At 38.4% G+C, this 27,644-nt stretch overlaps 1 protein-coding gene across 1 annotated transcript in view; it reads right to left on the reverse strand.

The window, feature by feature from the left end:
- Positions 1-27,644, reverse strand: part of Hmcn1 (hemicentin 1) — a 424,838-nt gene that overhangs the window by 242,688 nt on the left and 154,506 nt on the right. The window contains 6 exon segments of the mRNA XM_051147547.1: positions 2,648-2,769; positions 6,324-6,468; positions 7,702-7,965; positions 8,853-8,973; positions 17,350-17,456; positions 19,780-19,951. Of these exon segments, the coding sequence (XP_051003504.1) occupies positions 2,648-2,769; positions 6,324-6,468; positions 7,702-7,965; positions 8,853-8,973; positions 17,350-17,456; positions 19,780-19,951 (931 nt within the window).

The raw sequence follows: 27,644 nt of genomic DNA on the forward strand, positions 1-27,644 counted from the left end.
AAGTAATAGGATGCTTGAAGGTAGGGTCAGAGAAAGACCCCGTACGGAGACAGGAAGCACAGTATGCATGGGCTGGAGGCATAACGCAAGAAACTTGGACCAGATCGAGAAGCCGTAGGTGCACCTCGCTGCATGAGCCTCTTACATGTGTCCACCTGACCATGAATGGCTCAAGTGCTCACTCTCAGTATCTGTTTCTTTGGCTAGAGAGATGCCCTCAGGTTGTTTTCAAGTCCTCCCTTGTTCTAAAACAGCAGTCCTCAACCTGTGGGCCACAATCCCTTTGGCCAGCATCTATCTCCAAACATACTTGCATTATAATTCATAATGGGAGCAAAAATTATAGTTAGGAACTGGCAACAAAAATGATCTTATGGCTGGGGTTCACCATAAAATTAAAGAGTTATAGCTGTAGGAAGGTTACCGGCCACTGTTCTAAAAGATTGTTCTAGAGTATCAAATTAGGATTTTTCTCCCCACTGGGGCCAGAGAAATGCCTCAACATGAAAAGCACTTGTTGCTATCACAAGGGGCATAGGTTTAGTTCTTGACACCAGCACGATGGTTCATAACCATTTGTAACTTCAGTTTCAGGGGTTATGATACCCTCCTCTGATCTCCATAGGCCCTAAACATGTATATGGTTCACGCAGAAACATGATGGCAAAAATTCACATAAATAAAACAAACAAATGTTCCTAATAAATAATTCTTTTCACTGGCATGCCTTGACAGGATCTCTGTTTAGAATTTACTTACACCTAGAATTTTAGTATGTGTATGGTTTTGTACTAATAAAATTTTAATACAGAAAAATTAATATAATAGTATTAAACTTAGCCTCCAAATATTACCAGAAAAAAACGAGTTTTGGACACTTGTGTAGTTTTAGCCATTGTCATATCTATGTATAATTGATGAGTACTTTCTAATGCTCACTTTGTATTAAAGATGCAAATTTAAATGCTCATATGTTTAAAACAATCAACAACCAACATTACAAAAAGAAAAAAAAAAACAAATTTCTTGAAAATGTCAACTACCACAAATGCTTTAAAAAATGAGGGAAGACGCTGGTAGAAGTTTAGCTTTTCTTCGGGTGTCTCTTGGATGCTCTTTGGCTTTATATGATGACAACTATTGTGACACAAGAATACCACTATCCCATAATGCTCCTAATACTTTCTAAGACCATAAGACTGGGCTGTGTAGTTAATCAGTACTTGATTCCAAGATTTGGATTCATAACAACAGTATGGTGGCTAATCTGGGACCTTAACCTGGGCAATGGGAAATTGAGAAGTAGATAAAGGCTAATGGCTAGTGTGCTACGCAAATAGCTATCCTTAGAGGAATGCTACTCTTTCAAACTCCAAGGAGCTGCTTCTCTTCAAGCCATCGCCATTACCACTGAAGCTTTCTGACTTCTTTCACGAGTGACTAAACGCAAAGAATTCCTGGGAACCAGCTTGGGAACAGTCCAGCTCCTCAGTTATGCCACTGTCTGACCGGCATGGAAGAATGCAAGTGGGGCGGGTGCAGTAGAGGCCAGAGGCAGCTCCTGGCACCACCAAGCCAGCTTCATAAGTCAGTCCACACGTTCTTACTGGCATCTCCCAGTTACTTCACAAGATGCCTGAAACAGCCTGCTGAAGCTTCTCTACCTCCTGTCCTTTTTCTAATTAACATTGCTCGGAAGAACACTCAAGTGCTCAAGTGTTTGCTTTCCCAGAAGCTGAAGAATGTTGACACAATTCCAGGGCTTTTCATAATTTTTGGAGATGAAAAAATAAATAGTTTGTGATGTATGTCAACTCGCTTAACTTATTACAGAAGACAATCTTTATTTTCCTAAGAATAAGAGAATGCAAATAGTTTCACTGAAAGAACACGCCTGCCTGATTTACATGCCTCTCTTTCAAAGTTCAGCTTGGATACAACAAACCCTAGGATTCTAAACCATCATCTAAAACATTTCTTTTGTCTTAAATTATCTCAGGAAAATACACACTGAAAACAAATACAGGTGCTGTTGCAGCTTCAGCAGCCATAACACGAGGGTCAGACTAGGATAGGATTAAGTACAGAGTAGCGTAAGGCAGGGATAGAATAATTCAGTTAAAATGGAGTTTCAAGGCTGTGGATTTAGCTCGGGAGCAGCTTGCCTACGTGAGACCTTGGATTCAACCCCTAGTATATAAAAAGCATCCAAGAATTATAATAATGCTGAGTAGGTGGTTTGGTCCTCATCATTGATTGTATGTCACAGCCTACTTCCCTAATTATTCGTACCATGCCTCCCATCTACTCACAGGAATTTACTGTCTGAACGCATAATAACCGGCATCACATTTGTCCTTCTTTACACTATAGTCTGTCCAATCAGGTTCCGTGTTCCTAGATAATTTTTAGTTCTATCTACTTTTTACTACATTGTGAACTCAGAATTAGGAAACTAAGATATCAAGTCATTGAAGAATGGCACATGGAAAGACACAAAGGCCAAATGTGGGGAAACTGACATGTGAGTTCAAAATGCAGTAAAGCAGACAGACAATCACAGATGACTGTGACGAACACAGTATAAACTCAGGAGGCCATCAGCATCTCCTTCCCATAGGTACATTGACAGGCAGGTGACAGTTACCTGATACATCAAAAAAGGTCTGCGCCCGTCCGGTCCCTGCGCTGCTCACAGCGATGCACTCATAGAAGCCTTCATCAGACGAAGTGACCTTTTTGAAATCCCAGTTCACACTGGCAGATTCTCTGGAGACAAGAAAAGAGAAAGCTTTTAGTGTTTGCCAAACAAGAGAGAACTGAAAGCAATAACAAACGATTTGTTTCAAAGCACTTGTTCCAATGAATAATGTATAGAAAGTTAAGTTGTGAAAACTGCAGGTTGAATTTTAACTTAAAATCATAAGCCTTTTATATTTTGAAAAGTGTTATGCTTCTCTGTTCAGAGAAAATACATACAAGAAACAATAGATTGTAAGAATGCAAGTTTATCTTTAGGAATTTTTTCCCTAAAGATAAGATTAAAGGTGCATACCTTTAATCACAGCACTTAGGAAGCCGAGACAGGTAGATAACGGTGAATTCAAGGCCAGCCTGGTCTACAAAGTAAGTCCCTGACAGCCAAGATAACACAGAGAAACCCTGTCTCAAAAAAACCAAAACAGACAAACAAGCCATCCTTGAGTTGATAACCCCTGACAAAATTGCTCTTTCCCCTATACTTTCCAGTTTGGAGCTGAGAATTGTGACCAATTCAATGAAACAAGGTAATTTACAAATGCAAAGGCAAGACTTTTTAACTCAAAGAAAATATATTTTCCTTAACTTTCTCACGTAACATCCACCTGGAGGTGAGTTAGCCTATACATATAATAAACAATGCAAAAATTGAAAAAATACATTCATTTTGTAAACAAATTCATGCATCCATCTAACAACTATTGATTCATTCACCAGCAAACTTTTTTCTCATATTCCAGAGCAGTCTGAGAAAATACTTCTTTAATTATTGCTTTTAAAAGTCTAAAGTGTACAAGGGTGGGCTTTATTCTTTTAAAAATATAGTTGAGATAGAAATATTTTATGTTTTTCTATTTTATCATCTATTATTATTCATAATCTTTTGTTAAAAGAAAGGAAGATACATGTAAAGTAAAAAAGTCCTCCACAGATTTGAGACTTCCGGTTGGAGTTTAGGCTCGGCATCTCTCCCCTTCCAGACACAACTCAGCAAAACAACCAGGAAGTGCTTACTGGGCTCTGACTTCATGTTCAGCCCTGATGTGGCCTTTGGGACAGTAAGTTAAGCATAGATTCCTATCATCACGAAAGTGAGTACCTAGGTCGCCATTGTTCTGTGTGCTCTTGTAGCTCAGGAGTCTTCAGCTAGTGTTTCCTGTCCGGTCTATGGGAATGGTCCACCGGTGGCCCTTTCTGTTAGCTTCTGAGGAAAACAGACTCACTTAACTCAGCACTGCCCTGAGTGCTTGGGCTGTGTCTCTACACTTTTTACAGCAGGGTACTAGGCACAAGTCTAAAAGTGCCCTTCTCTAGCAGGTACTGTCAGTCACAAGAAGGTAATAGTTTGGAATGCTTACATCTCAGGTGTTCTCTACAGTGCCTAGCACAGAGATTAATATATATTAGGGTTCATCAAACCTTGGGTTCATGAAAATGTTGGAACAGAAAATGAAACTGTATCTAGTCTCAAGTTGGCTGACAATTCTTTTGTCTAAGGGTGCATAATCAGTTTACTCATTTTAAGAACACTCTTTACAACGCTACTTGACTCGTAGTCCTATTATTTAGGAACTGCTACAAGAAGAAAAAAACAAAAGTTCTGAGACACAGTACTGTAGCCCAAACCTGTAATCCCCCTGCTTCATCCTCTCAAGTGCTGGGATTTAAGGTATGAGCTGATACGTGTGACTTAGTCATTCTTTTTATTGTAGCCTTCCCTGTTGACATAAGCATTCTAATACCACAATAAAGAAAAGGGTTTCCAGAAATGTACTTCAGAACAGGACAAAGAGCATGTCCAAAAGATTTGTACACTGCTAATGCGAACTGACTTCTCTCTTGCATCCCGGCAGCCAAAGTGGCTGACACAAATGAACACTAAGACCCACGGTTCGTATTACTGGGACTCTATGGCAAAAGCATGCGAGTGAACTGGGATTAGGGTATGAGTCTGTCATCACTCACGGCTTAATACATGTCAGCAAGGCCTGTCCCATCTCAGGGCCATAGCACTGGAAACATGAGAAAAGAAAATTTTTGTGGCTTACCTCCCAGGAATTGTGTGGAATCAATGAGTTAATGTTTATAAAGAATCTCAAGTGTCTTTGAAAACTGTCACTATTTAAACAGGAAGCCGAGTTATTCTATTTCATCGGCTAGTTATGTGGCCCCATCATCTGATATCCTGTTCAGTTATGTGGCTGGTTATAAAGCAGGCAGCTAAGTAAATCATCAGGATGGACTATGTACGGAGCAGGCAGCTGTTAGGGAATGGAACATTCTAGATATGATTCACTTCCCAGCCACAAGCATTGCCGAAAATGAATCTCCATAAAGAGATTATATAAATTAAGACTGTCAAATAGTTAACATCCTATGGAGCTATGTTAATATTGCATGAGCAGTGTTAAAAGATTGCTGAAGTAATTCTTAGAGGTTTTGACTCCCAAGTGTACTCGGGTTTTGTGGTAACGCAAACGGCAATATATTCTCCAGAAATAAATTTTCAAGATGTACTTAATCTTTTCCAATTAGGTTACTTACATTTGTCAATAAAAGGTCCCTCAACTTTAGAAGGAAGAGTTGGTGCCCTCTAGCCCACTCCTGTTGGTTTCTCTGTGCTGTAGCCACACATGCTCTTAGTGACCCATGGTGTTCTACTCTTGGCATCCAATGAACTCCTCCTGGGCCTTGTCATGTAGCCTTTTCTCTTTCTGGTCTGCCGGGATCCACACACAATGGCCTCACTTCTGCTTTCCTTTTCCTGCCCAGTCCCCTTGGCCTTTGTGCATCTCCACTTACTAGTGTATGGAATGTCCCAGGGTATGTCATCTACCACCTCTCTCACCATCCTTAGAGGTTCAAATGCCTCTCACCCCATTTTGTTGTTGGTTTGTTTCTTTGTTTGGCTGGTTGGTTGGTTAGCTTTTCAACCTGGGTGTAGCCCAGGTTGTCCTGGAACTCATTCTGTAGACCAGGCTGGCCTCTAACTCAGAAATCCACCTGCCTCTGCCTCCCAAGTGCTGGGACTAAAGATGTTCACCATCACATCTGGCTTTTTATCCCGTTTTAAATTTGCTTCTTGAAATTGAAAAGGCTACCTGTTAACAACCTACCAAATATTAATATTTATAATTAGTTTGTATTTTTGTCATAACACCCACCATATTCCCTTATTATATTACACTTTAAGAAAGAGCCATTAGACATTTTTAGCCCAAAGTCAATGAAGCTAAAGTTTTCAGTGCTCTCTTTCGCAAATGCCTTCCAAGGTCTGCAACCTAACATTGAGTTCATAATCTTGTACATCTTTGACTTAATTTGGGGCCTTCCAATTAGATAAACTTTACACTCTATAAAACCGACTTATATGGACTATATTCCAGAATTTATATAGTCATCAAATATTTACTATCCTTTACTGCCTCCTTCCACTACCACATGAGCAGCCCAGTGCTGCCTTCCAAAATGATAAAGGAATAAGTGACTGGTCAGGAGAGGAATACAGAATTGTATCGGCGTGTTCATGCTGTAAACTACTGCTGAGAGGAATATTCACACACTTTAAATATTGGTCCACTCCCAGTGCCATTCCATCTCTCATGAAGCTCAAAGTAAAGGGCAAAAGACTCTCAACCGAGCAGAGGATTTGGCCTGGCTGCAGGTAGTATCCTGGGGTTCTCGTGGGCATTGTAACTTTGGGAGCATCTAGAAAAAAGGGGAAAAAAAAGTAAGAAAGTCATAGTGATAGTAAATACTTTCTGTGGATGCACTTACAAGCTTCACATTTGAGTGATTCTGACAAACCATCAGAATTCCAATTAATCTAAATTACTAAATTTATTTTAAGTGCCATTAGTCGAAGCAGATTCATTTCTGGATGTCTCCATAGTCCCTCACTGTGACAGTCATCAAATTAATGACTCAATTGTTTTTGAAAGCACACTGTTTTTCTCCACTACCAAGCTAAGAAAAAAATCAAATAAGTTACATCATCAACTTATTCCAAATATGTAAAAATATGAGAAGAATACATATATCTTAGAATTAAATATATAGGACAACTCTTTCCTAAAGGAATAATGAGAAATATGTTTTAAGGAAGCCAACAAATTTCACCCATTCAATATAGGGGATGAAGCTTGGATGCTAATGTGAAGAAATCCTGAGTTTGGCTCTGTGCTCGTGATTGTATGACGACTTAACAGCAGTGTCTCAATCTCCAAATCTCAACCTCATACATAAAACATAAGCTGCTGGTTCCTGCCCAGCTTTGATAACATTCTCTCTGTGACAGGACTAGAGCTATAAGCCTAAAGTTTTAGTCAAAATTTGGTCATTTCAAAATCTCTCAGGTAGAAACAAACAGAGACCTGATCCTCACAAGTAACTTGTAACTGCATCTTTATATATGAGGAGATACATCAGGAACTAGATTAGTAATTAACTAACCAGCTAATGCAAGGCTGAACCGCCACTACGGTCCACTACTATTCGTTGGATAGATGGTGCTTGACCATTGCATATAAATGTTTAGCGAACTCAGATAACTAAAAAGATAAATAGATGAACTCAGAGGTTATAGTTATATATTTAGTCATCTCTGTGTGTAACAATAATAATCAAAGAAAGAGACCATCTATGTGGGGGAAAATAGGGATGAACATGGGAGGGGTTGGAGGGAAGAAAGAGAAGGGACCAGTGATGTATTTATATTTTAGCTTTATATTTTTAATAAATACTCAAAATATATATGTAATACACCAGGATAAAAAAAAAAAAAGTAAAGAAAACCAAATCATCTGCATGTAAGTGCTCATCAACCTAGCAACGAAGTAGTAACACAGAAATATTAGCTTTTACTTTATAGCCCATTTTTCATCTGTGGGATATCCCCCTTAGGCTATTCATATTCCAGTGTTGAGTGATGCATTTTCTTACCTGGGACAATGCTGGAAAAGGAAACGCTGGACACTCTCTGGAAGAGATAATCATCTTTGTCGTAGCCTGTCACTTTGAGAAAGAAAGCTTCATCTGGCGGGACAAAGTCAGAGATATTCCAGATGCCGTAAGGTTTCCGGTCTGGGTAATGTTTAACAGGGATGGTCTTAAGAGACCCCCCCGAGATACTCAGAAGTTCCAGACGATCTACTCTAGCCGGACTGGAGATTCCAGAAGTGTTCAGTAGCACATAGGTAGGTATTCCTACAAGAGGAAGAGTCACAAGTGTCACACAGTTGGGGTCGCCTGTTGCATACATGCTGCTGGCACTGTAGTTGTGTATACACACTATAAGAATGAACACTCTACACTGCCCTGAACGGATTTTTGCTATATAAAGATGAAGCTTGAGACATCCTATGCAGTCATCTTATAGTATTTTAGCTGTTTGTATACAGAGAAAATTAGAATTGTAAATATTATGTGGTAGTTAGTTATGTAAATACTTTTAAGGATTCACTTTTTTATCCTTACTAAAACTGCACCAATAAAGATAAGTTAGCAAATATCTGGAAAAAATTCTGAATGTTCCCTTATGGCTGGGCTTTGCCTCTAGCTATAAGATAACATAATAAGCCTTGATGGGTGGATAAAGTAGGAACAAGAAAAAGCTTTAATATTCAGTAATAATTTCATCTTTGAACAAAAATAATGCCTAGTACCTTTCATTCCAGAAATATGCATGTACTTCATTTTGACGAAGCAGTTTAAAAATTATTAAGATTAAAAACTCACTGAGTACTTTTTCTAAATATAGGTAAGTCTAAGAGGCAACTGGTGTGCTCAGCTAAAACACGTGTTCTCGGCCCCAACCTCTGCAGTTCTGATTCAGATTAAAGCAGGGCCCAGGGGTCTTGGATTTTAAGAGGCCTTTTGAGCTTCAGTTGCTCTCACAGTCATCCTTGAATCACTGGTCTTGGACTGTAATTTGCAAAACACAAAGCGGCCCAAAGACACAAATCACAATCAAGTTAAGGTAAGATGGCTGCTGTGCTCATCAATGCTGCAGTCAGATGCTACTGAGCTACACGGTCATACGAGCTGAGCACAGCTTTCAGTTGCACCGACTGAAGAGCCACGGGCATACCAACCTTGCACTGGTCTGCTCATTGTTTTTTTGAAGTCCAGTGTGGGCTTTTGGGAGAAGCCAGCTCGGAAATCAATAGTGCTGAGACCGGTGATGCGAACAGAATGCCTTCCACTGCTGGAAGTCTGAAATGTGTAACGACAAGACTAGTCAGCATCTGGTTATGGCAGATGCCACTAGTGTGGCAAACCACAGAGTGTTGACAATTGATGTGCCACGACCCTGACAGAAATATTCTGTCTGAACTTAGCTGTGATTCTCCATTCTAAGTGCAAGTTTTGCATTGCATGTCTCATGTGGACTGCTCTAAAGTAAAATTCAGTAAACATCACATACCTGGTGGTCAAAGGTAAACATTCAGTTGCTAAAATGAGCTTAAAGTAAATCTAAAAGCTCCACACATTTCTGTACTTCTCCTTTGTTCCTTGTTGCCAAGTGGTAGATGTTCAATAGACGTTGATGAAATAAAAAACCAAATCCCCCCCCCCCCCACAAAACCCACTCAAGTTCAATTCTGGAAAATGTTTCTTTTTTAAAATTTTTAAATTAAATCATGCCATAACTTTTCCCTTTTCTTTCTTCCCTCCACCTACCCCAACTACCCTCCACCTTCTCTCTCACTCTCTCAAATTTGTGGTCTCTGGCCTCTTTTACTTTATCATATATATATATATATATATATATATATATATATATATATATATATATATATATATATATATACCTAATATTATATAGACTGAGCAGATTTACTGATATGTTTATATATACTCCCATTTTCTTTCTCTGTAACAGCACCGCCAGAATAATCCCAAGAGCTGACAATTTCCCAGATGTTAACCACCTGCCATCCTTAGTTCAGCAGTATTCTAGCAAAGGTGCTGAAATATAAATATGAGAAAAGCAAGGAGCTTGCGTATTGATTACTGGGGACAGGGAACTGGGAATGGTTAATATAATGCAATAACATCACTGAGAGAAATATACAAAAGAAATAGGAATTAGTCTGTTCAGCTAAGGGGATGATGCTGGACTAAATGATGATTGGAGCGTAGGCACTAAAATGTTGAGCAGGTGCAGACATACTAAATTATTTTAATTTAGTTCACAGGCTGAATTAGTAACACCTCTCTTAGTGTACCTTTCCTCTGTTTTCAGTCTACTCAAGCTCATTGCTTTATTCTATTTTATTGTGAACTTATAAAAGAGACATAATTGTATACAGTATAAAGATGGGGAAATTGTGGCACGAAGTTGGTAAGCTATTTGTCCAAATGTATAAGGTTTGCTTTCCACAGAGACTGAGCTGTGATTCAATGGCTAACTCTAGGCTTCTCGCCTCAGCATGACACTGTGTACTAAGAATTAGAATTTGCTTCCTGCTTAGTTTCTCTCAAAGGACTTTCTGGGGATCTCTTACACCAACGCCTACATCTATAGCAGGCTATTTGGGCTGGAACCCAGGACAGATAAGGCAATCAGTGCTTGGTAAAGGTGACTCGATGCTAAAAATATACCATTGTATTGGAACTGTGAACAGGTAGCCTTTCCTTTAAAAAATTATGGTGAAAATTTAGTAGCAGTGTGGACCAGAGTTTAGATTTCTGACTCACATGAGACTAGGAGGAATGAAGGAAGAGCCTGAAGGGCACTAGAACAAGCACCATGGAGAGCTCCTGGGGTGGCAGCTTTCCTCCTAAGATTCATTTCAGCTCAGTTCTTTGTAGCCTGCTAGGTGGGATGCAGATGGATCTCCCTAGCTTAAGGGTACTGGTTTTCTAAATACCTGCCTACATTTAAATGGCACACCCATTACATACAGAATGTTACTCAATAGACACAAATGGTATTTATTGTAAGTTCATTGTTTTTTCACAGATAGGAGTTTAGAATAGCAACTTCTATGTAGCCTTGGACTCCAAGGCATAAAAGATTATATTATTCTCCAAATTGGTTGTACCTACTATAGGTTTCTAATGATTCTTTCTGTTAGAAGAGTCAGAAGGTGTTGATAAACCTTTCTCTGAAAGAAGGGAGCTCTATACTTTTGGATTGTTGAACATGTAGGTTAATACACACAAGATGCTAATTCTAAGATCCCAACTTGATGTCACTCAATGTAATCAGCAAGATAAGTATATAGCTGATTTCCTATGAGCCACTAAAAGTCAGCTGCGGCAGGCATACTATAAGGCCATAGTACCAGTTCTAGCCCAAGGGTTATACATGTCATAAAAGATGATATTTCTGAGTTGAAACAGACCCCTTCTTTTTACTCATTTGATGCACAATTTTGCTGTTGTTTCTTCTGCTAAAGTGACTAAAAATGTTCCTGGTAAAAAATTGAGCAGAGCACCCATCACCCAAGGCTTTATGAATATTAATAAGAACATACCGGCCTTATAAATAATTAGCCAGTGAGAATTCCTAGTAGCACTAATTGAAATTTAATTAACAGAGCTAGATTTCATTTCCTACTCTTAAAGAGTTGTGCTTTTTTATAAATTAACAAATATACTCAAAGCTAAAGCCAAAACAAAACCTACAAAATAATCATATATGCATTCAAATGAAGATGCAAGATATGACAAATGTACTCAAGAGGCAGTTACTTAACTAATTAATCTTTTGTGCCAGCATCCCTTTAAACAGCTTTCCAGTCTTTCATTTGGCTGTGACAGTAGTAAGTAGCTATCATTTTTGTCAGATTTTTTAAGGTTAAAGAATGTTCTGAGATCACAAAGTTAATGAAAGGTGGATCTTGAACTAGTATAGATACCCACCTCTTTTTAAATATTTGCTCTCAAAGGAGATATCATTCTTTCCAAATCAAAGAATATGATTGTTTTCATCATTTTTTCATTGAGAACTTCTGTGATACAGGCGTCATTTCAGCCATAAACATATAATAATGCCAGCTTATTTTACATGTCATTCTATTGGGAATTGCCTCTCTGGATGAATACGCCAGCAAGGAAAGAAATGTTGTCTACGCATAGAATGAACTCAGTTTAAACACACACACACAGACACACACACATGCACACACACACACGCACACACACGCACACAGACACACACATGCACACACAGACAGACACACACACAGAGACACACACAGACACACACACACATGCACACACACATGCACACACACACACACACAGACACACACACACATGCACACACACATGCACACACACACACACACAGACACACACACACATGCACACACACATGCACACACACACACACAGACACACACACATGCACACACACACACGCACACACACGCACACAGAGACACACATGCACACACAGACAGACACACACACAGAGACACACACAGACACACACACACATGCACACACACATGCACACACACACACAGACACACACACACACATGCACACACATCCATACATATTTACATGCAGCAAAATTGGTCTCTGCTCAAGTGAACAGATCTTTTTGGAATAAAAAAAATTCCATTTTGATATTGAAAGGGCAAAATAACTGGATAGTTTTCTAGGAAAAGCCTGTGATAATGTGTTCCACTGCCCCAACCACTAAGTGAGTGCTACAGGCAGATGATAGGCCAAGCTGAGGAAGATTTGAGAACTCTCAGTGTGGTCCTTTGTAGACCTAAGAGTACTGTACTAATGACTCTTAAACACACTTATGCCAGTTGGCTACACTGTGATTTGCAAAATGGACTCTCTCATAAAAACATTCTGAATTGAATGAATACATTCTTATAATGACAATACTTTTTATTTTGACGCGCTGACATTTCCTTTGTTTATAAGTCTTATGTAATTGTACAGACAAACACATAGAAGTTATTTACAAAGTTTCTTTGCATAGTGGCTTCTTTGATGTCAGCATAAACTAAAATACCACATTTGATTGATAACAAAATCACAAATACTTAAGGTAAACAAATATTGAACTTCAATAAAATCTCCAAACTTTACAATGCTAGGGAATAAAGTACTTCTTACATTAAACAATGTGTTAGATAATTTCGTGCATAAGTATCTTTTCAAGTCCTCCTCCTCCCCCCTATGGCCCTTCCAGTGCCCCCCTACATCTCAAATTCATGACCTCAGCTGGCTGTGGTGGCTGGCGCACACCTTTAATCCCAGCACTCATGGTGGCAGAGGCTGGTGGATATGTGTGAGTTCAAGGCCAGCCTGGTCTACAAAGAAAGTCCAAGGCTACACAGAGAAACCCTGTCTCAGAAAAAAAAAAAAAACTGTCAAACTCATGACCTCTTCTTTAGTTAATAGTATTATATGTGTGCATTCATATACACATATAGACACATACATATGCACACATATAGATATAAATAGATCCTGTTGAGTCCATTTGTAAGTGTTTACATTCACCTCTCTTTTAGGGAGCTGGTCTCTGGGGAAGACTGAACCCTCTCTCTTAGCAGCCATTAATTGTCTATAGCTCTTCGTCTAGGGTTAGGGCCTTGTCAACTGATGTTGCCATTGTGTATGTCTTTTTAGGCAGCCATATTAGCCTGCAGAAAATGCATTAGTATGCACTGAAAATTAATATAACCATCTAAACTAATATATTTCTTCCAGTCTTAGAATCTCAATATAGCTATGTGATATGAAATATTTTCTTCTGTACTTAGGGTATTATCTAGGAACAGTTTACCCAAATTTACTTATCAGAAACATACCCCAGGGGACGTGTTAAATTACAAATGATTACACTGATAATCCTAGGCTAATAGAAACATTTTGTATTATCTCAATCTATTATTTAATATCGTCATAGGGAGTTTCCCTTAAGTAGAAGGAGACAAAACTTGGCTCAGTGGTAATAGACTTATATAGACTATGTAGCTATATATTAGCTACAGCTGTCTGAATGGAAAATTCATATTGCTTCTCAGAAATAAGATCCAAGATTTGTAGTCTCCATATAAATGGAAACTTGGGGGCATAAAACGACTTTTTCTCCTGTTTTTAATAAAATTTTGTGCTCTTTTCAGTTACTTCTGTTCAGTGTGTTTTACCTACATCAGAGGCAAGTTAAAACATATGCATCATACATATAATTAGACAAAGGAGTTGACTCATTGTCTGTGTAAAAAGGTGCCCAAAAACATCATAGTAAAGTGTTTGCATAATAAAGCACAAGAGAAAATAAGGAGCCACTCTAGTTGTACATAAATCATGGGTATATTAAAGTCCTGGATCCTAATTCAAGAACGGCAGGCTAAGTAAATCTACCACTGTCTTAGACACTGTCAGAGTAAACATTAATTTCTATTCATAAATGTTTATACAGTTTTTATTTGGGAACTGTGGCTTCTCTGGTGATAAAACTGTAGCAACAATAACTAGAGAGAAAAATCTTTTCAGAAATAAATATGAAAGTGGAGAAAATTTAATCTAAGAGAGGTACAGACAGATGGTATTTTAGACCACACCTGACAGGACTTGATTAAAGTGTTGGTATCTGAGTTGAACCTTGGAGGATAGTTTCAAGTCAGAACGAAAGAAAAGTCATTCTAGGGAGAAGGAACTTCTAGAAGAAATAAAGCTAGGTGCAGTGGTGCCACAGGCCTTTAATCACAGCACTCAGGAGGCAGGTATTTCTCTCAGTTCTAGGTCAGCCTGGTCTACATAGTAAATTCCAGGACAGACAGACCTACACAGTAAGACCCTGACTTCACAAAACAAAACAAACAAAGCATGGGGCAAAGGAGGGGTTAACAAGACCAGCTTAAATTTAAATAATTAAATTTGACTACAGTGTAAATGTAAGTGCTACAAAATAACCAGAAGATTGGTTGAGGCCAAACCACATGGTCTCTCAGTATCTTATGGTCATAAAACAGACTGTTTTTCATCCTTGGAATTAAGTGCTATTTGAAATATTTAAAAGCCATTATCAATTTGTCTGATAGAGCTGGCATTTTCCAGATAGTGTAGAGCAAAAGAGATAGCAGGCAGGATACACTATCTAATCTCGGTTCTCTTCTTGAGAAAGCACACATGCAGAACATTTGTCATTCACCAGCTGTCTAAAAGGGAGATCCAATGTTAACAGCAATATTTATGTCAGTATATATAACTCCATTTATTTTGTATCATGCTGATAGAGTATTTTGACATTTCATATAGGAGCGAAATAAGTTTATTACTTGTAAGTTGCATTTTAATGTTTATGTTTTGTTTAATTATCGCTGCCATTAATTGTAAACTGGGAGCAGTGTTAACCAGAAGTGGTGGTTCTTTAGTGAGTAGAATGAATTTGGGGCAATGTAAAAATAGATACCATACTTTCTCTCTCCCTCCCTCCCTTTCTCTGTCTCTGTATCTCTTTCTCTGTCTCTGTCTCTGTCTCTCTCTCTCTCTCTCTCTCTCTCTGTCCCTCTCTCTCTCTCTTTCTCTCTCTTTAGCATTCTCTTAATTATAAGAGACTGAGCTTAGACACTTGTCTAAACAGAGATTATATTGCTTCGTCATCTCCTTACTCTCTTTACTTACAGGCCAACCCTTGGAACTCCTCTGTGCTAATTATCAACTAAATATGCTTAGTACACACTAAGCAGATAGCATGAAACATGGCCAAACGTAGACACTGAAAATTGATGGCCGAGGAAATAGGCACGCCAAGCGCAAGACAAACTGCAGTTACATCAGATCATTCCTCTAGGCAAGAGCTTTACTAGAGGAAAGCTCACTGGTAGCAATCCAAATCACCTGGAAGAAGGTTCAAATGCCCCAGAACAAACTACTACTAAAGTGGTACATTTGCATATATCTCACAGCCAACAATGGATGCCTAATTGTTACACCTGACTGCCAACTCAGGGCACTGCTGGCTTAGGTAATGCTTAAATTAAATCATCTGAGGCATAGAGACTTGAATTTCATAGTCCTTCCTACTGTGGTTTAAAAAAAAAAAAGACTCAGCACATCACATTGTGGGTACATTGATTGATCAAAATAAGTATAACATCAATTTTAGCTATGTTTATTCGAGATACCATAGCAGAAAAACACTTTACAGTTGCCACCACGGCATCCAACATACACTGCACACCTACTGTGTGCAAGGAAAGGAGTTAATAAAACAGTTGTGACAATTTATGGTCCATTTGCTAAGAAACTGCCAGATGATATATACATTGCCTTTGTCCCTACTCTCTCACTCAAGGTTATGCAAGTCCCCACCAAGATATATTCTAAACTTTGTAGTCTCCCTTAGGGCCTAGAGCTCTGGGAATAATAAATGTTCTGACGCTTTAAGGGGATTATGGTGCAAACTGTAATTCCTTTAAATGAGAAAATTAATGTTCATATTCTTTGAACATAAAAAGTCTGCCTGGCATGGAAAATCCTCCGTGAATTTCTGTGCTGCACTATCCCCACATGCATGTGCATTCACAGCACTCCTGTAACTTGAATGCCTGTCCCATGAAGCCCATTTATTATGTTGGGAGGCAATGAAAGAGAGAAACACTGTTGCAGGTCCCCTCATAGGATCCTGGAGCAAAGCTGCTAAGGATGCTGATGGCAAGCAGGGAGACCATGGGCAAACACGTGGATGAAGCACACTGTGTGAAGCCAGCTCCTGTGGTGAGCATTTGGAGTTTTTGCCCTAATGGTCTGAAAACCGCTCATGAGTGGTGTGAAAACCTCTGCAGAACAACCTTTTCCTGTTCTTGGGGAAAACCCTCTCAAACATAAAAATGCGGATGTTTGAGTGGACGGAGACTAGAGTATAAATCTGAGAAACGCTGGCAATCACCCCGATTGCCCACCACTGCCAATTACACACAAAATCCATGAAAACATCACATCCCTGATTCATGATATCCTGAATTTTGACTGCATGTTACATTCTTCACTCCATATTGACTGTGTGTGTGTGTGTGTGTGTGTGTGTGTGTGTGTGTGTCCTTTCAGATAATTCAAGGAAACAAATGCTATTTTTATTTTTAAAAAATGACTGTACATCTAACCAATAATGGTATGCAACAGGTCTTGAGACCTTGCTTTGCACTACTTCATATATCTCCGCTTACTTTCTTCTCAGCCCAACTCCGAGTCACGTGACAGAGGAGGACAGCAAGGAATAGACAAGTTCTGCTCCCAGAACTGTGAGTGCTGTTCAACTCTACACAGTTCCAACCAGGGCCCACAGCCCTGACTGTTGTTTTTCACTGGCTTCATGGCTGCTGACTTTGGAAGCAAGAGATCGATGGACCACCATCAGTCCTCAGATCTGATGACAGGAAAACTGCCCAAGAATTTTATTCCCTGTTGCAGAACATCACTGATGCCCATGGACACCAAAACAATGCCACCCAGCTCATGTGTCCAAGACCTCCCACACATGTGCTTTCATTAAAAGTGTTCCCCATGATGACAAGAATATACAAATAAGCTATTTTATATACTTTATAAAACACGCCAACATAAAAATAAAATAGCAAACAGAGTACAAAACAGAAGTACCTTCACTGTCCACATTCCCGCATCGGGCTCTTTGACATTCACCACTTTGGCAGAGTTATGGATGTTTAACAGCTCGTTCAAGCCGAATCCCTTTCTTATCAGCTTCCCTGAAAGACAAAACAAAGGTAGAAAGCATAATTTCTCTCCCAAGTAAAGAGCTAGGCTAACTTACCATGCACAAGTCTTTTAGAATAGGATCAAATTTCACACAATATAGGTTTTTTTTTTTTTTTTACTAAGTACTATGTACATTGCTTAACATATATACTCATGTCCATAGTTCAAAATGTTTTATTTGTATCTAAAATATACTTAATTGTTGGCTTCTGGGAAGCACAGCTGAGGTAGCAGGGTCCCCGTTTGTTCTGTGTTTGAGGGGAAGATGAGAATGGATAAACGCCGGTCCAGAGAACAACTGACATATTACTAAGATGCTAACATGCAGGCCCTAGAGACAGGTAGACTGCAGAGAGGCAAAACCCACACCAGAATACAGGTCTTTCTGGAGGTCAGCGTAGATGCTCCTATCATGAGCATCCTGAGCAAATCTCTGCAGAAAGAGCAGGACTTTAGGCAGTTTTCCGTTGGGTACAGGAGAAGGTGGCCTATCAAAGGATAATTAAAGAATAACACTGTAACCAAGTGCATGGTACTATCTCCTATCTGCCTAATATTTACCTTCAATAACTACTAGTTGGGATCTAAGGGGAAAAACAAATAAAATAGAACTGAAGCCTAATTTTCCACCTCTAGCTTCCCTGTGCTCTATTTACTTGGGTGGGCAATTTAAATAATCAAAAGACTGGCCATCATTGTGCGCCCAGAGAATCTTTAAAGCAGTTGGAACACGTCACAATGAGTTTAGCTCTTCAGGGTAGCATGGGAGTTATTACAGGGTGTGGAATGTGGCTGCAGCAGACAAATGCACTGCTGAGACCAGCTCTGTGAGCCTTGAAAAGGACGGTTTTACACCCGTTGTAAGTCTCAGTGTTTTGCTAGCATGGACGCAGGCTCTGAGCAATATTTCATATGCTTACAGAAATTATGTCACACTCTTATGGGAGTTATTTGCTTCTACAACACAAATAAAGAATATAGTTACCCCCTTCTCCTTTATAAATATTTACAAGGAGAGAAAAGGTACAGCAGACACCAAAACCACAGTAGAAATGAAACAATTCCATCAAAACCAGTAGATATGCTTAATATAATGTTAGGAAAAATGAGATTCTTTTATTCTCAGATTGGCTTTCCAGTATGAGTCTCATCACTTTCAACCAGTAGCAGAATTAGAAAGATCTTTTCATAAAATACAAGTGAGAAAAATGTAAGTTAAAACATTCATTCATCCACTAAGAATATAATTTATTTTGGCAGCATTGGGAATTAAAATGAGAAACTTATACATATTAGGCAAGTGTTCTACCATTGAAAATTAACCCTAGCCTAAATTTATTTATTTATTTGTTTGTTTATTATTTATCTGTTTGTGTGTGTGTGTGTGTGTGTGTGTGTGTGTGTGTGTGTGTGTGTGTGATGTATGTGCCTGTGTCTGCATGTGAACTCAGGCACACAGGTTCACAGGTTCAAAGGCCACTTCAGTGTCAGCTCTGGTCTTTTCCCTTGATGTTTTGATGCAAGGTCTCTCTTGTTATTTGCCGCTGCTGCTGATGCCAGCTCCATGGCTTCCAGGTATTCCTCCCGGCTGCCTCCCATCTTGCCCTGGGAGCACTGGGTTTGTAGACATGTGCTACTATGCTTGGCTTATTATGTAAGTCCCAACTGTCCAAAGTCAAGCCCTCCCTCATGCTTTTATGGCAAGCACATTAACCACCAAGCCATCTCTCTCTCCATTAGATTTGACTTTTATGGCAAGCACATGTTCCTTAAAAATTAAACTTTTCTACAAAATGACAGTGAAATGCCAGAAAGCTATTTTGAAAGAAAAGTTATTTTAGTGATTTGTTCAAAAAATTAACATAAGATGCTCAATTTTAAAGAATAAATTACTATAAAATCTATACAAATTAAACTATTGTCCTGAGGACATAGTTCAGAGGTAAACCACTGGACAGGTAGGTATCAGACCCTGAGTTCAATCTCCACTACTGAAACAATGATGTTTGTAACATTATTGCATATAGTGTTATATAAAAATACCATAACATAATAAATATTTAATTATTTTTCATGTGCATCACTAACTAGAATAGATTTCATGAATGCAATTTGTTTAAATGTGAGTTTTAACTTGTTCATTCTCATGTTAATTCAAAACATTCATAACTAATAACTTTCCTCTTTCAAACATCTATAGTCACTTATGGATGGTTTGGACTTATTTAGAACACTGGAATTAACTGGCCAAGTGTGCAGAAAGTGTCCTTCCCTGTTCTTCATATTTAATAATCAGGGTTTGATTCATCTCACCGAAAGGATTGCGAATTTCAATCACAGGAGAAGGGCCACTCAGGGACACGGTGACTTCTTTGAGGCTGGGATCAAAAGGAATTTTCCAAGTATTTACAGCCTGTTCCAAATGATCGGTGGATAGGAGGTGAACTTTGGAGGCCTGGACTGCTTCTTCCACCCACTTCAACACCTTTGGGAGGAAAAGAAAGCATGAAAGAGAAAAGTGAGTAACATTTGCAGATCAGCCTACTTTGGGTTCAGCACCTGGCCAGTGAAGCCCTGACTGAGGCTCTTCCTCTGCTGGTGCGAGGCATGGCTGTTCCTTAACAGACATGCCTTAACCCCACCTCCCTGTGCTGTAAAACACTAGTTTATCCTACTTTCCAATTCCAAGTTTTCCATCTTGAATTACTATTGACAATTAAACTTCAGGGTTAAACGTCATGAGATGAAAACCAAAGAGGCATTACAAATAACCTTCGATATATAAAGAAAAATGGAGAGAACCTGTCTTTAAAAGGGATTTTATTCATTCTGGGCAAAAATTTAAAACTATACCACCTTAACATTTTGCCAAATGGAAATTGGGAGGGTTTAATATTGTAGATAGTATTAAAGTAGTTTTGGTATTCTACTTTTGGAAAAATAGTTTCATTGTCAATAAGATAGTCCTTTTGTGATAAAATGAATAAATACCTCAAATAGTAGGAAAGGCAACCAAAAATTTAAAGAATAGAAAGTATTTCAGCTTCAAATCAACTCCAAGAGTGCAAAGAACAATTGTCCTTAGGAATATATTACAAGATTAAATTCTAAAAAGGTCTGAATGTGGCAAATACCCACTTCATATAATTTTTACAACAAATACAACTCCCCTGTTAGACAAATGGTACACATTTAGCTAACCAGTGATTAACAGATCTTAATTCAACCAATTTTCAGATGTGGTCATAGTTATTTATGTCATATGTGTGCTTGGCATGCCCCTTTACTTCTTAGCATCACCTTTTTATTAGGCACTAGACCCTAAACAGAAGTAACTACTAAACAAAGCTAAAATATTTAAAAATTTTTTAATTTATTAAATTTCAGTGCAAGCAGTAACAAACTAAGTGCTCAAGCAACAAAAACTGTTCATATTCCCTATCCAAACATCCTTTTCATTTTCTTTGTTGTTTTCCTCCTAAAAAGTATAGAAAAGAGGAAGACATATTAGTATAATTAGTAATGTCAGACAGTTGTGTTCACTCTATAAATAAATGTGTGTTGTCTAAGATTCTCTCACAGGTATTCTATATCAATAGACATATTTATATTCAACATTTAGTAACAGCTTTCCTTCTCTGAACTGATATTCAATGAATTTTTTGCTTTTATTATATATCATTTATTTTTCACGCATATTCCTGCCATTGCTCCAAGCTAAAAATCATATACATTTCTGTGTGTATTTAAGACTAAATGGTGTGTGAAAAAAAAATATTAAAAGTGGCCTGTGTGTTAATGGTAAAGAGAGTGGTTATAGTAATGACAAAAGTAATGTCCTTTGTTTGTTTGTATATTGAGATAGTGTTTCAGATATCCCAGCTGGCATTGACTGCACCACAGACTTAAGGCTTGCCACACAACATCTGGTCACTCTGCTTCCACTTGCAAATGACACAGTTATGGACATACACTGCCACAGCCAGCCTGATGCTCTTCTTAAATAGGAGAGCACAGGAGAAAGCAATGAATGCTTGCTGAAGTATGGAAGCACCGTCACACTGTGCCCGTATAGCTGACACTAAAATAACATTAGTTTGCTCTTCTCTAAATAAATATTCTTTTGTTCTTCTGATTATGCATTTCAATAAAAATATCATAGGTAAATAAAAATGTATGAAAGACAAGTGGTTTCTGTAAATAAAGGAAAAAGTGAATTCATGGTACATAGAATGTTTAAGAATACCACAGAGAAGCTGGAAAGAGGAGTGGCGTCATCTAGGGAAGTGCTCGCATAAATGATAAGCTGAAGAAACCAGGGCACCACACACCAAGACGCTGCATGCCCATGCTTATTGCAGCACTGCTCACTGTAGCAAAGATGAATGAGGAAGAAAATGTGGCACACAAACCTAATGAAGTTTTATTCAGAAGTAAAAGCAAATAAAATTGTGCCATTTGCAAGAAAATGGATGGAACTGGAAGATCATTGGGTAAAGCAAAATCAACCAAACTCAAAGACAAATATCACATGTGTCCATACATGCCAGATAGATTTTATATGTGCATGTATATAACACACACAAACACACACACCATACATATACATACATACATACATATATACATACACACACATACACACATACATACATACATATACATACATACACACACATACATACATGCATATATACAGGCATACACACATACATACATACATATATACATATACATACATACACAATACATACATACACACACATACATATACATACATACATACATACATACATATATACATACATACACACACACACACATACACACATACATACATAAAAGGACTAAGCAAGTGATAAATGGGTCTAAAGATAGACAGATAGGAGAGGAAAGGATAATGAAGGAAGGAAAGACAAATATTGTGTTTTTCTCATATGTAGATTCTAGATTGAAATACTCATACATTTATGAACATATGACACAAAGGCAGAAAGAAGCCTATAAAGAGCATTGAAAGAGACCAGCAGGTGAGGAATTGAGAAAAACAGGAAGACAATAAGGGAGGAAATGTGAACAAAGTACAATTATACAGGTGTATATATACATATATATGGACACACACATATACATATATGGATGACAGATATAGATAGATAGATGCATGCATACATGCATACAAACATACATATGTACATACATAGATGATCACAGAAACCATTAATTTGTGCACCTAATAAAACTGTAAAAGGACAATGGCACTGGGACCATCTCGTGAATGCATATTCATAAGCCAGGATTAGGCCTTTTTATTTCTTGAAAGTTACTAATATACTTAAAGTACAAGAGTAAAATTAGTGTATTTAAAAGAAAACTCATGCAATCATAAATGACTTCAAAAGAACATATGTTCTATAAATCAAATGATATATTTCCTTCAAGTTTAACTGTCCAAAGGACCTGGATTTTCCATATAAAATTACAAATATACCAACACAACTTTGCTAAGAAGCAGATGCTGTTGTTTTAAGAGTTTTTAGTAATCTTTCACAATTGAATATGAAAGTATTACTGGTTCTTTTCATCAAATCACCCCACATGACAACAGAAACCAGGCCAACTGTAACTAATATTTGACATCTCTAGAACATATGAGGTAATAATCAGTGTTGACATTTTTATGAAAAGGGCTGTAAAGATTTGCTTTGCTCCAGAAAACACAAAGGACTGATTTAGTGTCTGAGAATGCAATCAATAAATTTAAGCAATAATAAAAACCAATTTACAGTCTGAAAAGGAAAAGGGAAGGGGGAAAAAGAATGAGCGGATCAACAGAACATCTATTCTACAGGAAAGACTGGCATGGCCATAACTGGTTCTCAGCTGAAAGGTGGGTAAGGCTCAGGAATCGAGAACCACTTAAAGTCCATCACACCTATCAAGGACACAGGAAAAGGAAGGAACCTGCACACAGTGCTGTGGAGATTGTAAGCTAGTGTGGTCTCTATGGACATCGGTGCAGAAATCTATGATCTAGCTACCATATGTCCCACTCCAGGTATATATCTGAAATAGATCTAAATAAGCATACAAAAGGGATTCCTGGACTTCTGTGCGCATTACAGCACTGTTCACCTCTATGCTGTGCAACAAGCCTCCAGGGGAAAGAGACAATGTGGTACTTAGACACACTGGCATCTTCTCCAGCTCAAGAAAATGAAGGTAAGTCATTGACAGGGAAATGAATAGAACTGGAGATCATTATACCAAGTGAACAAGCCAGGTTTCTAAAGATAAATATTACATTTTTCCCCTCCTTGATGCATAGAATATAAAGTTTCAAAGAAAAAAATCTATAAAACATGAAGGTTAAGAAGGGACTATCTGGGGGGCAGGGAGGAAGGGCCCTAAATGGAAGGTGAAGCCAAAGAGCATAATAGTGGAAATGACAGACAAGTGTCGTATGTTTACTCACACATGCAAAATCAGAGTTAAGAAATATTCACATAAGACTTGAGTAGAAACAGGGCCACTGAGGACACAGGCCAGTGAGAGGAGACTAGGGACAAGAGATGGTGTCAGGGTGGTGACTATGAGACAGTGTCACAGTGAAAATTCTTTATTTTATATGCCAATTTTAAGAAATATTTTTAAGGAAGTACAAAATAAAAAGATGTGCACAGCATCTTCAGATTAGTAATAAAGTGATTCTGTTAAGTAGAACCACTGTGAAATAATTTTATGTATGCTCTCCAGTAAGCTAACAGTTTGTCTCTGTGTACTTCCAGAAGTGCATCTATCCTTCAAATACAATGTAGCAAGATTATGCATTACTGGAAACCTATCCAAGTCCTAAGCATTCTTAGGGAAATGACGGCCTTCCTGAAGCATTTTTCCTAGGGCAAGTGTGTTCAGACGCTACAGAATACAAACAGGTGCTAGACACATTTAATATTGCTTCCAATTCATCAATGCAACATTTATGGGATTTTCACAGAGAGATTACCCTGTATCATAACCATACTTTTTTGGGGGAAAGACACAGTGCAGACTCTATCAGGAGCCTCAGATCACTCCGTTCGCTATCCATCCCTAAGAAACGCCTCATTGAAAACAGATGTGAACAAGAACATATCAATGCTAGCTGCAGAATTAGCCCTGAGGTTTCTGGCTTTTCCAGTTGCCAGCTAGAAGGCAGAAACATCGCTAATTGTCTGACTATGGGGAACATTCTCATGAGATTGAGAATGATCTATTATAATGACAAAAGAAATAAAACTAAAGTAAAGTGAGAGCCTTTGGGTTGTACATTGCTATCAACACAACACTTTTTCAAGGCGCTAGGGAACCACTGGTAGCAATTTTTTGTTTTATTGTAAAAAGTATTCTCTAGCTATTCCTAGCAATGTATATGTTCAACGGACCTTGGAGACAGACCAAAGAATCCAGCTCCTTAATTTGATAGATGAGAAAAATCATGTCTGAAGTGAGTTCTTGTATTGTTTTAATCTACTCAGACTCCTGCTGGCTACATTTTTACTTAAGTTCCTCGTGTTCATGAAGTTGCTCTTGTAGTTGAAAGATTTTTCAGCCCATACAATGATCAACACTTGTGCCTAAATTCACAGATTTATTTAATCTGGAACAAGTCACTGGTGTTTGAAAATTACATGCATTGCTATGTGTGATGAAATACAAAGCAGAAGTGAAAGAGAACTCTTGTGCACATATTAATGAGCAGAACCTGGGTAGTTCCGTTCAGAACATGTTCTAGTTTGATGTTTGATACTGTGATAAAATACTGACAAGAGGCAACCTACTGGAAGAAAGTATTTATTAGAGCTACACTTCCAGGTCTCAGTCCATCATGGAATGGAGTTAGAATAGAAATTCACAGGCAGAAACCACGGAGGAGTGCTTTTTACTGGCTCGTTCCCTTCAGTCTCTTGCTTAGCTTGCTTTCTTATCCAGCCCAGGACCATTTGCCAACTAGGTCAGGTGCTGCCCACAGTGGGACAGACCCTCTGCATCATCTAATAATTAACACAGACACGTTCACATGCCAAACTGATCTAGACAATTGCTTGGAGACACATGAACTATCACTACTTAGCAATGGGTATATCTGCAGTGCTTCTTACATGCACATGCCCCCTCCAAGAGCTTCGCACCAATTTTCACAAAAGCCCCTGAACATAAATTACATGCACAATTATCTCTATTTTACAGATGAATAAGAGTGAGTTGTTACCCATGCCAAAGTTTGTGCAAGTCACAAAATTAGCAACAAAGCAACATGTGCCATTTGGTCCCAATGTTCCTGTCTTCCCCATTTAAAAACATCAGTTCTCAAGAGTGAATCAAAGAAGAAAAGGCAGCTGGAGAACACTAAAGATCAATGCAGATGTCTTAAAACAAACGGCATGCAGAACACAATGATTTAACTGGTGTATGTTTTAATAACATTTTAACAGTAAATAGGCAAGAACTGAACAATTTAAAACTATTAAAGCCTTCACATCAATATTATGTTTAGTGTGAAGAAGACTTGCTACATTCTATGACAATCATTCTGTTAAAACTATGTACTGCACTGCTGGTGGGCTGCACTGGCCCTCGTCTGGCCTGGATAAGCAGGGGATTATTCTGGTCTGGATTCAAGTTCATTACTGTGTTGTAGTATAAAACGGAGCCCACGATTCCCAATTTTCTTAGATGCCACTGAGGACCTAGTAAACATATATGTGTGTAAACTATATGTGTCATGCATAAACTATATGTGTTGAGGAAGCTATCAGAAATAGGGGCCTGAAGTGCAGTCAGAGGAACTGAGGTCATATAATACAACTTAAGGATCATTAAGTTCTGCTTGCATTCCACCCCACCAGGAACTTAGATGAAAGCATGTATGTCATTCTCAGAACATACTTTTTAGAGATAACTGTGTGATGGCTCAGAACTAATCTTTGAAGTAAGGTTCCTTTGGTTCTGACTCTAGGAACTTTCAGGTTGTGGTTTATTGCACATGCACATATGTGCATCAACACCCAATGCACTGCTGATGCCCTCAGGAATGGCCAGATGTATGCTAAGGAGATCACTGTCGATAAATGACTTGATTTCTGACTTTATAAAACTAAGGGTTTGGCTAATTTGTGACTATTTGTAAGAATATGTTCACTGAGAGTGCTAAAAGATTCTAATGTCACTGCTTAAGACCTTAGTGAGTCTATTAAAGAAATGTTACATCTTGAAGCCTTTTGAGAGGCTCTTTTACAGATAAGATCCAGTTGTGTTACCTTCATGTATTGAGTTCCCATTGGAAAAATTCCCAATGAGATTTACTGACAATATGAGAAGTATAGTTGGTGAGTCATTGCAAATGGTGTTAGGCAAAATAAACACTTTGTGGACTGAAGAGATGGTTCAGCACTTAGAGGCACCTGTTGCCAAGGCAGATTGCTTAAGTTGGATCCCTGGAACCCATGTGATGAAAAGAATAATTACTTCTGTGCATGCAAATGAATATTTCACACACACACACACACACACACACACACACACACACACACACACACACACACACACATGCACAGAGAGGGAAGGGGGAGAGGGAGAAGGAGAGAGAGAGAGAGAGAGAAACAAGGAGATGGGTTGGAAAAATAATGTAAAAAAGATTCCGTCCTCCCATCCGGTCCGTCCGTCCGGTCTGTCCGTCCGTCCATCCATCTGCAAGCAGGCTCTGGCCATTTAGTATTCTTTAAATAAAACAGTTTTCTAACAAAATACAAAAAAAAAAAAAAGATTCATAGTACAACTAAAATTTTATCCAGTTCACATCAGTTAGAGGGGATTTAGTTCAAAGGGTCTGATGTTTAGGTTTAATTGTCAACTTGACACAATCTAGAGTCACCTGGAAAAAGTGTCTCAATGCAAGATTGATTGTGTAGATGAGGTTGGCTTCTGGACACATGTGTGTGCAGTGACTACTTGTTTTAATTACATTAATTGTTGTGGGAAGACCCAGCCAACTCTGGGCATCTCTCTTCTATGAGCTTGGATCCTGGACTGTGAAGAGTGGAAAAGGTGAATTAGTAGATGAACATAATTGCAAACAGTTCTCTCTGCTGGTGACTGTGGATACGATAGCATTGTTTTAAGCTCCTGACACATTTGAC

The sequence above is a fragment of the Acomys russatus genome, chromosome 6, assembly GCF_903995435.1.
Source record: "Acomys russatus chromosome 6, mAcoRus1.1, whole genome shotgun sequence".
Classification (NCBI taxonomy): Eukaryota; Metazoa; Chordata; class Mammalia; order Rodentia; family Muridae; genus Acomys; species Acomys russatus.